General features: G+C 48.1%; 1 protein-coding gene across 1 annotated transcript; it reads right to left on the bottom strand.

Moving 5' to 3' along the window:
• Positions 1 to 959: 959 nt before the first annotated feature.
• LOC306780928 (amphoterin-induced protein 3-like) lies at positions 960 to 2,336 on the bottom strand (the record flags this gene model as incomplete). The annotated part of the gene is made up of 1 exon (XM_079273470.1): positions 960 to 2,336. The coding sequence occupies one exon, from the start codon at positions 2,334 to 2,336 to the stop codon at positions 960 to 962; it is 1,377 nt and encodes a 458-aa protein (XP_079129596.1).
• Positions 2,337 to 13,847: the final 11,511 nt, after the last annotated feature.

Genomic DNA, 13,847 nt, shown 5'->3' with positions numbered 1-13,847 from the left:
TCCGCGGCGTTCAAAGTGCTCTGCTGTGTTTGATCAAAGAGATGCTGTTTGTTTCCGGTGTGTTGACGCTCCTGATTTTCTGTACTTGGCTGTTTGCCAGATAAGCAGCATTGTTCTTTGGCTGCCAGATTAATGCAGCAGGTCTGTATGTACAGTGCGTGTGATGGATCACAGCGGGACGCCTCTCTGTTCTCTGCCAGATAAGAGTTTTATTTTTCAATGTTTGCTGAAAGCTACGGACCGCCGCACGCAAACGTATATTGCTTTTCTTGCTGTATCTTACGTCCTCTTTTTTTCTTTTTTAATATACGACAGCAATAAATTTGCTAAAATTGCCTTCAAAAGCAAAACGATATCAGCAGAGCAGGCAGCTAAAGGGAATGGAATCCTTTATTAGGAGCACGGGGAGCAGACGTTTTCAGGAGGTTGAAGCTTCATACTTTATAGCAGTATGGGCTGTATATTATGTTATCTCTGCCACGCTAATTATGGATCCATTCAACTCAACCGGCTGAACTTCCCTCCTGCAGTCCGCAGGCCACAGTCCTCAACTTTCAGCCTATTTTTTTTCCGGGGCTTTTAATCGTAGTTAAACTTTTTTTTTGTGAAAAGCGAGCCGGATTCACTCTCTGATCCCAGGAGAAATACCGGTGCCGTACACAGAAAAGTTATTAGCAGATTTTTAGGGCCGATAATGGCTCTACTGTGATTGTACTGACATTTAGCGATGTCAGTACACTGAGGGTAATAAACCAAAGTTGAAAGTTTAATTTCGACTACTGGGCCGGATGACAGAGAGGAGCAAATCAGGAGATATTGCTTTTTTTTCCTTTCTTTTTTCAGTTCAGGAGGGATTTTAACTGCAGCTGGCAGTCGGAAAAGAGACACGATGTGCTCGCCGTTACCGTTCACCTAAAAAACAATCGGAATGGAAAATCAGAATGCCAATGTAAAAACCATCAACTCTCAAGTACCCACTCTGTTCCCTCTTCACTCATCGGCTCCATGAACGCCACGTGCTTGTCGGTTTGTATTTTGTGATGGTCTCTCATGGAGGTGGATAAAACGGACGACAGGCCGCTGGGGTCGTAGGTCGCGACCGGGATCGCCTGAGGGCCGGACTGCTTGCAGTAGCGGCAGCGGCACGGCGTCATGTAGAGGTAAACGAGCACGCCGATCGTGGTCACCACGCAGCCCAGCAACGTGGTGTAGCCGGTGTTGAAGGACTCCGCTGCCGGCAGCAGCACCGTCACGTTCACCTCCCGGGTCGCGTTCAGCGACTGTTTGATATCCGCCGCTGTGCACACGTACAAACCCGTGTCGTTGACATTGGTTGCTCGGATCTCCAAGGTGCCGTTAGCAAACAGGCTAATTAGAGTGTCGTTCGTGGTGTTGGTGATGTGGCCCTTGCTGGTGGAGAGCCACGTAAACGAGAGCTCCGTGCCGCTTAAGGACGTCTGGCAGTCCAGACGCACTCCCTCTCCCTCGGTCACCACCACGTGCGAGAGGAGCACGGCCACCGGCAGAGAGACGGGTTTCTCCACGGTGCAGTTTCGGAAGAAGCGGGAGTGCCGCAGGAACCGGATGGAGGTCCTCGGGTTCCCGTAGACGCCGCAGGTGTGCTCGTCCACGAAGTCCGTCAGCGACTCGTAGCCCCTCAGGTCCCAGTGCCAGAACACGGTGTACATGGAGCAGTCGCAGATCAGGGAGTTGTTGTGGAGGTACAGCCCCCGCTGCACCAGCCCGGGCAAAGCCTTCACGTCCTCCCACGGCAGGCGACTCATGCGGTTGGACGAGAGGTCCAGCATGGACAGGAAAGGGTGACTGTGGTCCCGGATGGAGAAGAACGGGAAGTCCGTGATCTGGTTGATGCTGAAGTAGGCCTTCTTCAAGCTGCTCAGGCCGCTCAGCGTGCCGCCCTCCACCTGCGTGATCTTATTGTTGAAGAGCAGCAGCTCCTCCAGCCGCCACAGCCCCTGGAAGTAGTGTTGCTCCACCACCTGCAGCTTGTTGGAGGAGAGGTCGAGGTGCCGGAGGCCCGAGGCGTTGCGAAACACCCCGAGGCCCAGGGAGACGAACTGGTTGTGGGCCATGCGCAGGTTTTCCAATCTGGGCATCTGTTTGAAACTGCCCGGAAACAGCCAGGACAGGTAGTTGTGGCTGAGGTCGAGGGTGACGGAGGAGGAGGGCAGGGACAGAGGCAGCTTGGTCAGACCGCTGGAGCTACAGCTCACGGTGTCCGATACGCAGAGGCATATGGAGGGACACGCCTCCTCAGAGCCGGGCAGGACCAGCAGCAGCAGCAGCAGAGGGCCTGGACGCAGTCCGGAGGCCATGTTGGTGGAAGTCGGATCCTTCAAGGTTTCTAATCCCTCTGGCTCGCTCCCCTGGTCAGATAAGAAGCAAATGAGAAACAGCGTGAAAGGCTGTTCTTCTCTTTTCAAATGACAGTCTACAAAAGTCTCAGAAAATAGTGAAATGTGCTCCTCAAATTATCCCAATATCTTGTTTGTTTTATCTGACAGTCCAGTGCCTTAAGACCTTTACTTCACCAATATTTACATGTGAGAAGCTGGAACCAGAGGATTCAGAAAAAGTTGCTCAATTTCCTGTTGATGGAGAATCGTCTCGGTTCTAAATCATCGTCCACTGAATAGGAAACTTTTAAAACATTACGAGAGAGAAATACCTTTTAAAAAAAAAAAGATGTCTTCTCAGCTACTATCAACTGACTTGAGATCAGGTCAAATGGGTTTTCCGCCGGCAGAAAAGGGGAAAAGTTCAGACCACTTCCAGACGAGTGAGTAATTTGGCTCACTTACTTAATCCCATTCTCCCCTCCGAGAAACAAAAAGAAGAATAAAAAGAGAAATCCTCACTTCAAACCACACAAACTAGAATGCTTTAGCAACAACACGAGACTCCCAACTTTCCTGCGCTTTTGGTCTTCTTCTCTCAAAGTTGTGTCCCATCGACGAGTACCCAGAGCGATCCTTATCTCCTCCCCCAGCAACAATGCCTTCGCCAACCGTCAGGGTCCCCCGACCGGCTTTCTCCTTCAATCCCAAATGAGAGTGCAGCTCAACAAACATCCCGCAGTGCTTTGTACAGCAAACAGCACTCGGAGCTCACTTAATCTCCCACAATCCCCTCCTCCTCCTCCTCCTCCTCCTCCTCCTCCGTGTCATTTAGAGACCAGCTCTTGTGTCTCCCGCTCTCGCATTGAGCAATGATGCTCTCTCTCTCTTTCAAACAACATTGTTTTTTATCGTACTCTATTAATATTCTATTTATTTAACTTTTAGTGTTTAGTGTTTGAACCAAGGAGCTTTACTCGTGAATATGTGGCCTTTCACCAATCGTCCCGATGCAGAGGGCTGAATCTTAGCCATGCCCGCTGCATGTTACTCTTCTTTTTGTGCGCCACCCCGTCCAGATGTCGGGTGTGCTGATCGCTGTATCGTCGTCCCTCCTCCCCTTTTGCTTTGGGTTTGACTGGATCCACGCTGTCCGTGCTGCTTGGTCATGGCGGCCCTGACAGCTCTGATTTCTGTCACAGCGAATTAGCTCTGCCTCCCAACAGCCACCTCCTCGTCGCTGCTTCACCCCCCCCCCCCCCCCCCAACCCTCCACCACCTTCCTATAAGTGCTCGCGGCTTTGACTGACTCCCACTCGCTCGCTCGCTCACTCTGCCGGGGCACAGAGACGATTCCCCCGTGGATTCATGCTCTCTGGATGGGGCTCACGTCTCCATGGGGGCAGAAGTCCACATGTAGATGGATGCAGGAAGCTAGAATGTAATGTGGAAAGGCTTCAGTCTGACATCCCACCTCTGTGTTTTTAAGGACATGTAAGTTTTTAAGGACATGTAAGAGAAAAACACATTTGGATGTATTCGTGTCGAACAAGACGTCACCGTCGTCTTCGGCATTGTGGCATTACGCACAATCTTGTCCCAAGGCTCATCCAGCTTGGCTGCAGGGTATAAGAAATGTAAACGCCCGCACATGTGCATTTGAGATGTGTCTGAGAGGAATTCCGAACAGGCCCTCCTCCAGGTGTTGTGTTATTCGTGGGCTTGCATCATGGCTCAAATGCCCCTCGAAGGAATTTGCCTCCTTCCCTTCAGATTGAACTTTGTCCGACTGTAAAGCAAACCTTTATGTACATGTTTCATGGATTTTTACGGTGTTATGTAACACCCGTTTGTTCAATGATCTGCTCCAATCATGGATGTGGTGTTTTTTTCCCCGTGAGTCCTTAATTGTAAATGCATCACATAAGCGCTGTACACCAGTGGCTTCATCTGCATAAGCGGGTAATGATTCATGGCTTGGTGTTCGCTCAGAGGAATCTGAGAAACATTTGAAAAACGCGCATCGTCATGCCAGCGTGATGTCATTCGTTTTTTTTTAGCTGCGGTATAATTGCGCGGGGAACGTTGTTTTTTGTCCGCTCTTGTCGTGCTGCTGTTGACACAACAGTGGCATGCTTGAACATTTCTAGTGCCTCATTATTTTTGCTGTTGACATTCATTCTCTTTTTTTTTTTTCCATTGTCTCCGGAGATCAATGGAATCAAAGCATGAACAGGTGAACAGAGATGATGGCGTTTCTGTGCTGAATCCAATTCATTTTAATTTGCAAGACGATTATGCTTTTGCCTTTTTTACTGCCTCTCTTCACGCAGTATTAGTCTTTGCAGCTTCAACAAAATTACAATGTCAATTTGAACACTTTCTTGATTTCTTGCCCCTTGTTCTGTTCCAGTCATTGCGGCCTGTAAAGCTCTCTGTGAGTCTCTATTTGTTTCTGCATGCTCCTGTTGTCCGACCGGACTGTGAGGCTCCAGCCGGCCGTTCTGCAAAATCCCAAATCTAATCAGCATCTCTGGATCAAGCTGCTTTTGCAAATCCCGCCTCCTTCTTCCGCATATATGTGATTAGACTCGGCGTATATGCAAAATAGTCCCGTCCAATCGGCCAGGTTGAGAGTGGACCTCGAAGCTTAAACCCTGACCCCGATGCTTCCCGCCCACAGCGTGCTTCTCTCCTTCCCATCTGCTGCAGAGGGGAAGTAAAAAAACACACAGCAGCAAAGGGAAACGTCTGCTCCTATCTTGCCCTTGAGAAGTCGATAATATAAAGCTTTATATTCTCAGACGGAAGAAGAAGAATATTTCTGTTGAAAGCGCTGGAATGGATCAATGCAGACTTTTATTTTTCTTCCTCTCCACTTAAATAATGCTATCGGCTCACATAGACCAAGTCTTGAAATGACATTAACAATATGCATATTAGGTGAATACCAGCTAGCTGCTTCACGTCTTCCTTCAGTGACGTACTGCGCTGTGCTGTTACAGACACACTGAAACAGAAGAAAGGGAAACAAACGAGCTCTGTTAATTATTGAGTCCATATTTGTCAAAGTGCATGCACTGAAGTCTCAAATCAACTCTGCAAACACTGCAACCGAAGAGCTTCCGTAGCCTTTGTCTGCCGATTGTGAACCCCTGAACCTGAGCCTATACGCCCCCCCCCCCCCCCCTCAGTTCAGTGTTTATTCTGCCCCTCAACAGCTTTGTGTTAGCATGGCTTCACATCCAAGGCTCTCAGATATGAACGAGTCAGTGCCTGTATAAAGATTTGGAGGACTTTGGAGGATTTGCGTTTTATTTCTCTGCTCTCCGCAGGGCAATCTGCAGTCTGGATGAGCCCTCTGTTGAAAAACGAGTTTTAGACGGTGCGGGATTGTTTGCTTGTCTGGAGGAGCTGCTCCGTATGCTGCGTGTTCATGGTGATCGTCTCGCTCCAAAACCCCCCCAATACTTGGTGAGAGGGGTTTTTATGTGTTGCATAACGCTCGAAGACAATACGAGTCTGTCTTTTTTCTGGTTAAAGCTCCGCTCAACCCATCTGGTGGATGTAGAGTGACGACAGCGTGAAGAGACGAGCGCACCATCTAGTGGTGTGACACTCGACTGGAATGGTGAAGCATCCAATGCAGTCCCTCCTCTCCCCCATCACTATTACTGGTGCTACATGAAGCAAGAACGAATGTAATACAAATACATTTTAAGAAATACTGAAACATATACAGCAGATACATAGAGCTACTAATGAATAATACATGTTATACAAAGTAATGATGGAAAAACACACACTAGTAGACGTATACTACTTGAATAATTGACCCTTCCCTAGCCTCTTTCTTGTCTGGGAGGACGTTTTAACATTTTGATATAATTTATTAATTAGTGCGCTATAGAGGTGTTTCTTTTTTTTACAATTAAACACGGCCAAGCTAGCTGTTTACACATGATTCCAATCATTGTGCTAAGCTCAGCTAATCGGCATATTTACCGTACAAATATGAGAGTGGTATCGATCTTCTCATCTACCTCTCAGCGAGAAGGCGAATAAAAGTATTTCCCAAAATCTCACCCCCATAGAATTATTCCTCCTTATTTCATTGACTGCAGCATCATGAACTGTGCGGCTTCTGGGTATTTAAAACCACCTGCTTTACACGGAGGAAGGAGGGGGGAAGAAAGCAGAACCTAATTTATTGTGAAGCAAACCTCCGACTGAAGTGCTCACGTGCAGATGATAAGCTGCTGTGTTTACGCTGCCCGTGGGCACAGAGCTCGGGCATAACTCTTGATTATTATGCAAGCCCACGTCCTCACGCGTGTCCATACACCGAGCGCAGCGTGCCGGAGAGAGGACTCTGGGTATGAACCTCCGCGTCTCCTCGGCCTCCCCATCATCTGCGCTGATTGTCCACGGATTTCGATTCGGACTCACATGAGTTACTATGATTGCTTGCTGTTTACCCTTTCCTCGCTTCCTACCGTGGAAGACAATTACCGCATGAGCAGCAGCAGATGAGAGCTGGACACCGTTAATGGCCGCGCCGCTCCCTTTGTGTTCACATTACAGAAGGATATGGGTTGTGAAATGAGATCACTACTGACTTGTGTGCTCTCAGCGATTGTGCTGTAAAACATTATGGGCCAGAACGTAGTGAATTGTGTGACGTGACTGTGGGGTGGCAGGCTGTCTGCTCTCCCCCCTGCTCTTTTATGTTCTCCTCTCATCTCCTTCCTCTTCCTTTTCCCCATTTCTTTTTTTGTCATCTCTTGTTTTCTCTCCCCTGCTCTCATATCTTCTTTTGTCTTCTCTTTGCTCATCCACTAAATCTCCTCCCCTCGTTCCTTTCCTCCTTGTCTTCTCTCCTCTCCTTTCGTTTATCCTCTCAACCGTTATCTCCCCGCATCACTTAAATATATATATATATATCGATATATATATTTTTACACCTCTCCTCTACGCCTTTCATCTCCTACCCTGTGGTTATCAACGGAGACAGACAGGACGTGAGCCGAGCCTCTTCCCGTCCCAGATCACTGCTACATCGACGTATCTTATAGAAATCCATTATGTCCGAATCAATAACGATTAATGTACATAATGTAGGGATTTCATATCAACAACAGCCATTAAATTGATCATTATCTTATTACTCAGAGGCTTCATTGCCTTCATATCCTCTGATATGCCTGATTGCATGTGTGAGTGCCCTTGTGCCTATGAATGCTGACATTCCACCTCTTTAAAGAACGAGTGAAGTGGAAGAGAGGAAATTGGACAGGAAGTAGCTGGTGTTAGTTTGATGATCTATGCAGGGATAATAAAAAGAGAAGACAGGGCATAGAAACGGAACACAAAGATGAGATTTATTTTTCCTCATGCATTGTGGGTTTCTATCCGACTGCACTCTCATATCTCTGTGGCACTCGCATATCTCACAGAGACGGTGTGATGGCACCTGAGCCACGCGTTGCCCCCGCTCTCGGCTCCGACAGACACCGTGGGACACGAGGGGCGATGAGCAGTTAGCGGTTCCATCAAGGATCTCCGGGGCCATCCGGAGAAAATGAAACCATCTCTGAACAGGTAACTCAATTTAACTCGTGGCCGCCTTCTCTGGAGCTACACGCAGCGGTACTTTGCCCCAGCTGATGAGTTGAGGTAACAGAGCATGGCCGGAGTCACTGAGTGCAACAGGAGAGGCCCGCTCCACCTTTAATTGCCTGTACATGGTCAAGGGAGGCTTTTCCACCACTTTTACAGATGGAGAAGCGCAGACTGAGGAGCAGAAAGGCTCTGGGTTCTTCATTTTCAATCAATACAATAGACTGGCTTTAATCATGGAGCTATTGAGTGCTGAAGCTGGCAAAATGGAGAGTTGGTCTTCCGGAACCAAATATATTTTTCAATTCCACGCTGTGCTTAACACATAGAAATGAATGGATTCGCTTCTAAGAGGACGTCTAAAAGAGTCCTGTACATCAGTACGTGAGTCTGTCGGTTCTACTGGTCGCCCCAGCGGTGGAAGAATACTCGTCTTCTGTATTTAAAGGCAGAATGAGCGGGATTTGTTAACGGAATTGTCATAGTTGGCCCCTCCTCCTCGGCTCAACGGCACCAGGAGTGCACGCCCCCTGACCTCGGTGAGGGCTCGCCAGCACCGGGTCACAGCCGGCCCTTCAGCTGTGTGCGCCCTGCGTTAAGCTTCGCCGTGTTTGCGTTTCATTTATCGCTGTGTGTGTGGCATCATTTCCTCTTGGAATGCGTGCTCACAGTCTTGCACCTGGTCCCTGCTTTTACAGAGGTTGACGCCCCAAACAGTGCAAGTAAAAGTGCACCGAAGTACCGTCGGCAGCATTGACTTTGGGAACCGGAAAAGGTTCATTCAAACTGTGAAATGGATCTTCATATTTGGACAATTAGCTCACAGAGGAGGTGTGCTCAGAAGGAGCATGAGAAATTACTCTTATGAGACCGTCTCACAATTGTTCTCCAGCTAAATTACGTAATGATCACATTGACTTTTCCCCAGTCCTGCTCAGTAGTCTGAGTTGGTGCATTCGGGAAAGTGGCTCAATAATGCTATCTTGTACTCCATAATTAAAAAACGTTGGTTCTGTTAATTATTGCAAATGTGTTACAATGAAAATGCCAAAGTAACTTGAAAGCCTGCGGGTATTTTCAAAGGAAGTGATGCATTGTTTGCGCTGGAAGAACTAGAAGCCGATAGATGGCTGCAGATTCTCTGTGACTCCATTAGAACACGTCGGATGAAACTTTAATGTTCCCTGTGGGCAAAGTGGATCATTACACCTTCATTTTAGAGGGAAGTTCTGAACATGTACCATGTACCATGTTCTGGCATCCTGCAGGGATCTCCGACCGGCTCCGGAGAATGCTGTCCTGCAGCTGAACACCGAGGCTAATGGAGTAGCGTAAACACAATAAGAGGCCAGTCACCCGCAGTGACTCTCATTGATTATTCACTAATGCAGACACAAATTCTATTAGAAAACAAAAGGCGGAGGGAAAAATGATGCGAGAGAAGCAGCCGTACGTCTTGTCTCTCGCTGTCAGCCGCACGCTGTGAAAGTGAGGCGGGAGATGAAAAAGAGACGGGGGAGGGACGGAGGGGGAGGGGGGGTAAGGAAACAGGATTGAGTGAGACTGATTGTAGCCTGCAGAGGGCAACCAGTAAGCTCACCAAATATCATTATCAGCTTTTCAATAAGGTTGCAGCCATCAGATAGCGAACGCAGACAGTGCTGCCGATCCTCCTCCTTGCTCCAGCTGCACCAGGTGCAACATGTTTTTTGGTTGCAATTCAATCTGGCTACAAGGCCACAAGGACCGGAGGCTTTACTTATTGCTCGTATCCCAGAACAAATCATACGCCCGGCAAATATTGAGGGGACCGGGCTGCCCGGGGGAGGGGCTGGATGGTGTTTGGGTGTGCGCTTACACAATGATTGCCACCCTGTGGTACAAGGGCACTTGGGGGATTCATAGTGTTCTTTATGAAAGTTTAAATTGCTTTGCTGATAAAGTCTATCCAAATTGAAAGCATATTTCAATAGATTACCCCCCCCCCCCTTGCAACGCCCCAACGCTCATCACAGGCCAAAGCTAATGAGCGATAAGAAGCTGGAGATAAGGGAGTTTGGGCTTGCGCTGTGTTATTTTGCTTTATTGTGCAGAAAGGTTACACCAAAACTAAATCGTCTCCAAAAGCCAGTGGATATCAACAGTTGGTTGGTTTGGATGAAATAAGAGAGGAGGGGGCACCATAGAATACAAGTAGCCCATCTGTCAGTGCAGTCTGGCTGAAGTTGGCCCACGCCTCTCTGTTTTGATTATTTCCTTATCTCTCGCTCGCTCGCTCGCTCGCTGGCTGTCTGGCAGTGACTAACAGTGACCCACCGGATTGCTTCCGAGCCCATATTTCCTGGTCTGACTGCTGCATTCTGAATGTCAGTGGATTTATTCTGAGGCTTAGAATCCTCACAAAGCGGCAAAAGAACGTCTTGTAAAGTGAAGAAGCATTGATCAAGTGAACTGCCATGTTGAACATGCAGCTAACTCTCAGTAAATGTGAACGCTGCGATGATGAAATGAATAATTGAAACAACACTCCACCGCCTGTGACCGGTTGTAGAAGTAGACTTTGACGATGGCTTTGATCTGATGGCCGTCTTGTTCTTGACTATCTTTAATGGGAATCGCATGAATTCTGAGTTTCAAACTGAAAAACATGGCCGACTGAGCGACAGAGAAACGGTGACCAAAAGTGTTTTAACTGGGAAAATCCAGCAATTAACAAAACAAACATACAGCAGCATAACATCTCTGAACAGTTAATGCTTTCAAATATGGAAGAAATGCTGAACATTCTCACATTGGAATCAGTGAAACAATCAGATCTGTTGTCAGAATAGTTGCTGATTCATTTTCTTTGTCAGTTGACGAGCAGCTGTTGTGGATGCTGCATGTGCACGGCACTGTGCGGCTGCCAAAGACTCGACACTCTCCCTGTTTGCCAAACAATCACTCTTTGCCTCTTTGCTCTGCTGCTGTGATTGCGTCCTGTCCAAGTGTCTTTGAAGAACCCCCCCCCCCCCCCCCCCCCATGTTAATAGCCATGGCACCTTTAATGATGAGGCAACGGACAAGGCCTGAGAGAAATACTAGCTCGGCAAGGTCACAGCAGACAAGGTCCCATCTGTCTCCGTGCAGCCTCGGTGGATCCCGGGCCCTTGCATTACTGTGGCCCCGGGGCAGGAAAATGGATCATCAATCTGATTTAAGGAGACTCTGGCCAATGCTGTCATTCCCAGCGCTGAATAATACTAGTTACATCTCCCGTCACCTTTTTCTTTCCTCTCGCAGGTAAATTCAAGATGGCTCGTGATGTTGAAACCGGCTGGTGCGTCGCAGCGTCGCTGAGCCCAGACCTTCGGAGAGCTTCACGTCGCATCACATCACACCCAGCGTGCCGAGCCGCGCACCACTCTGCAGCCGCCACGGCTGTCCGAGTGCAGCGCCGGCAGTAAAAAGGGAAAATATGGAGCAGAAAAAGAAAGTAGGAACATCTGTTCCTTTTTTTTATTTTACACACCGGTGAATATACTGCTGCTGTGTGTTTGAGAGCAACTCCCTGCCGTGGTCATGAAGTTTTAAGTCTGTCGGTAAACCCGATGGCCAATCACTTTGCTCCAACTACAGAGCTGAGACACCGTGTAGAAGCCACCTGCCTGGTGGCTCTTTCCTCTCACACACCTCGACTCCCTCCAGCCGTGGGATTTGATGTTGCGGCTGACGCCGTAGAAATGTGGCGTAAACGACCGGCTTCTGTGGCCGCACAGCGCTGTTGACAATGAGTCTGTAATCCATTCGATAGCCTCTAAACAGGGTGAGACTCTTATGAGCCCCAGCCATGAACAAGGCAGCCAAACGGCCCCCTGAGGTGGACATTACCATGAAGAAATGAGCATGAAGAGGAGCACCGGTGCAGGTGCTCCAACCTCTCCACGTTTGGTGGATCTCTGCACAAGGGATGTTTTGAGAATGAAAGGGTGGGAGGAATCCCCCTTTCTCAACGATTTTTCTGTCATCTCCTTTTCAGGCTTTATTTTTCCAGACCCTCCACTCCCCGGCTGTCATCTTATCGGCCTTGTCCACCTATGAAGCCTCCTCTTAAGCAGCTCCCGCACAAGCAAAAATGTGGCGTTTGACTGCCAGTGTAAATTTGCTTATCTTGTGCCAAAAGGAGCCGTGGGCGAGTGGGAAGGGGTCGTCTCCGCAGAAGGGTTTAAAAACCCAGTTCTTCTCGTCTCAGCGTCCCTCTAATGTGACACAAATCCCTCCAACAGAGGAGTGGCTTCTCCATGCTCAGGTTGCTTCAGGTAGTCGTGTTTTATTTTATTTTATTTGTTGGCCCCTGCATGCTATGTGTTGTGCTCAAGCACAGCGGAGAAGCAGCAGGGGACCTGGAACCTGCTGTTTGGTTGACTTCCAGACCCAAAACAGAATCATATCAGTTCTGGCTCTTTATTCTCTGCGTCACGTCGCACTTTCACACTGAATCCAAACATCCCCGTAGAGTTCCCTCCCTCTGCACACCGTGCGATGGCGCGCTTCTGTTCTTTGTTTCTGGCGAGGTGAATATCATCGAGGGACCGTTTAATAAGAGAAGGATTGCTTGGAAGGGACAAGAAAGGCCCTCAGGTGGAGAACCTCCCCCTGACGAGGATTAGTTTTTATCCTGCATATGCAAATGGCATTGATTAAGCCGTAGACTTCCCCTGCTTCAGTGAGGCATTCCTCTCCTGCAGGTAATCTCTGGAGAGAGTACTGCACTTCAGCCCTGGGAGACGATGCTAATAGCCAAAGATGAACTGCAGTCATCACGAGCGTCTTTTTGCGGCTCACAGACCGAGAGGGTGGTGGCAAATCGCAGACGCGTCGTTGAACAACTGGTGTCTGTCCTGATCTGCATGCTGATGAGCATGATAAGTCACATGCCTCTCTGTTCCTGAAATGCACTGGATGCTTCATGTAGTCCATGGATACGCAGGCTTATCGTCGCCCCATGCTGGGACTTTTAACGTCTTAATCCCGCTGCATGATGCGGGAGATTATCTTTCTAAAATGAACGAGCCCCTTGAGACTGCAGATATAGCGGCTGCTTTTTTGCCACTTGGCGAGTTTTCAACAAACAAAGTGGCTTATTGCATTCGGGAGAGTGTGCTCACATAACCTTTTTAAAAGCGGTGAGATTATGGGACTATTATGCGGCTTCCACTGCCGCTTGATGCACTCAAAGGGAGGAAATGTTTGCGTGCGGGTTGGGATTCGGAAGGATTTTTGTTGTTGTTGTTGCTGTTTGGCAGCATATGGGCTCTGCATGTTGCTGTGCTGGGAAATAAAGATGCAAAGGGCTGCATCTCCCACTTCTGGCATTTATGAGTGGTAGTCAATCTAATTTACCCAGAGGTAGATTTAAGCCGACGTATCCTCTGGAGCAAAACGCACTGCATCTTCTTTGAAACAAAATATAGATCAATCATGCCTATGGCTGCGAGTAAACAAGTTTTAATTCGAGCACATTGATTGTAATTCAAGTTCTCATATTGCCAGAAAGCATCAATTAATCCTCGATATTGCCGGGGTTCCGAGAACAACATATGGCTGGACTCAGCGGGTTAAAAGATATAATCACGACTCAACTTTTGTAATTTATGTTGATCAATACGTCTGAATCTGAATCGCCGGTCATTAACGACATCCTGTCTTCGTCTTCGCGCTACGATACACAGACATATGGTCACACAATGTTTTGTTTGTGGCCGATTATGTCGGAACAGAATCCCCGTGTATGACATAAAGAGGTTAACGGATGAATGAAATCATCTCTGGAGAATATAACACAGATAATAACTGAATGAATTGTTGAATTGGTGTGAATGTTTGATGCTT

The sequence above is a fragment of the Melanostigma gelatinosum genome (assembly GCF_949748355.1).
Source record: "Melanostigma gelatinosum genome assembly, chromosome: 8".
NCBI classification, from domain to species: Eukaryota; Metazoa; Chordata; class Actinopteri; order Perciformes; family Zoarcidae; genus Melanostigma; species Melanostigma gelatinosum.
This window is presented reverse-complemented; position numbering and strand designations above follow the sequence as displayed.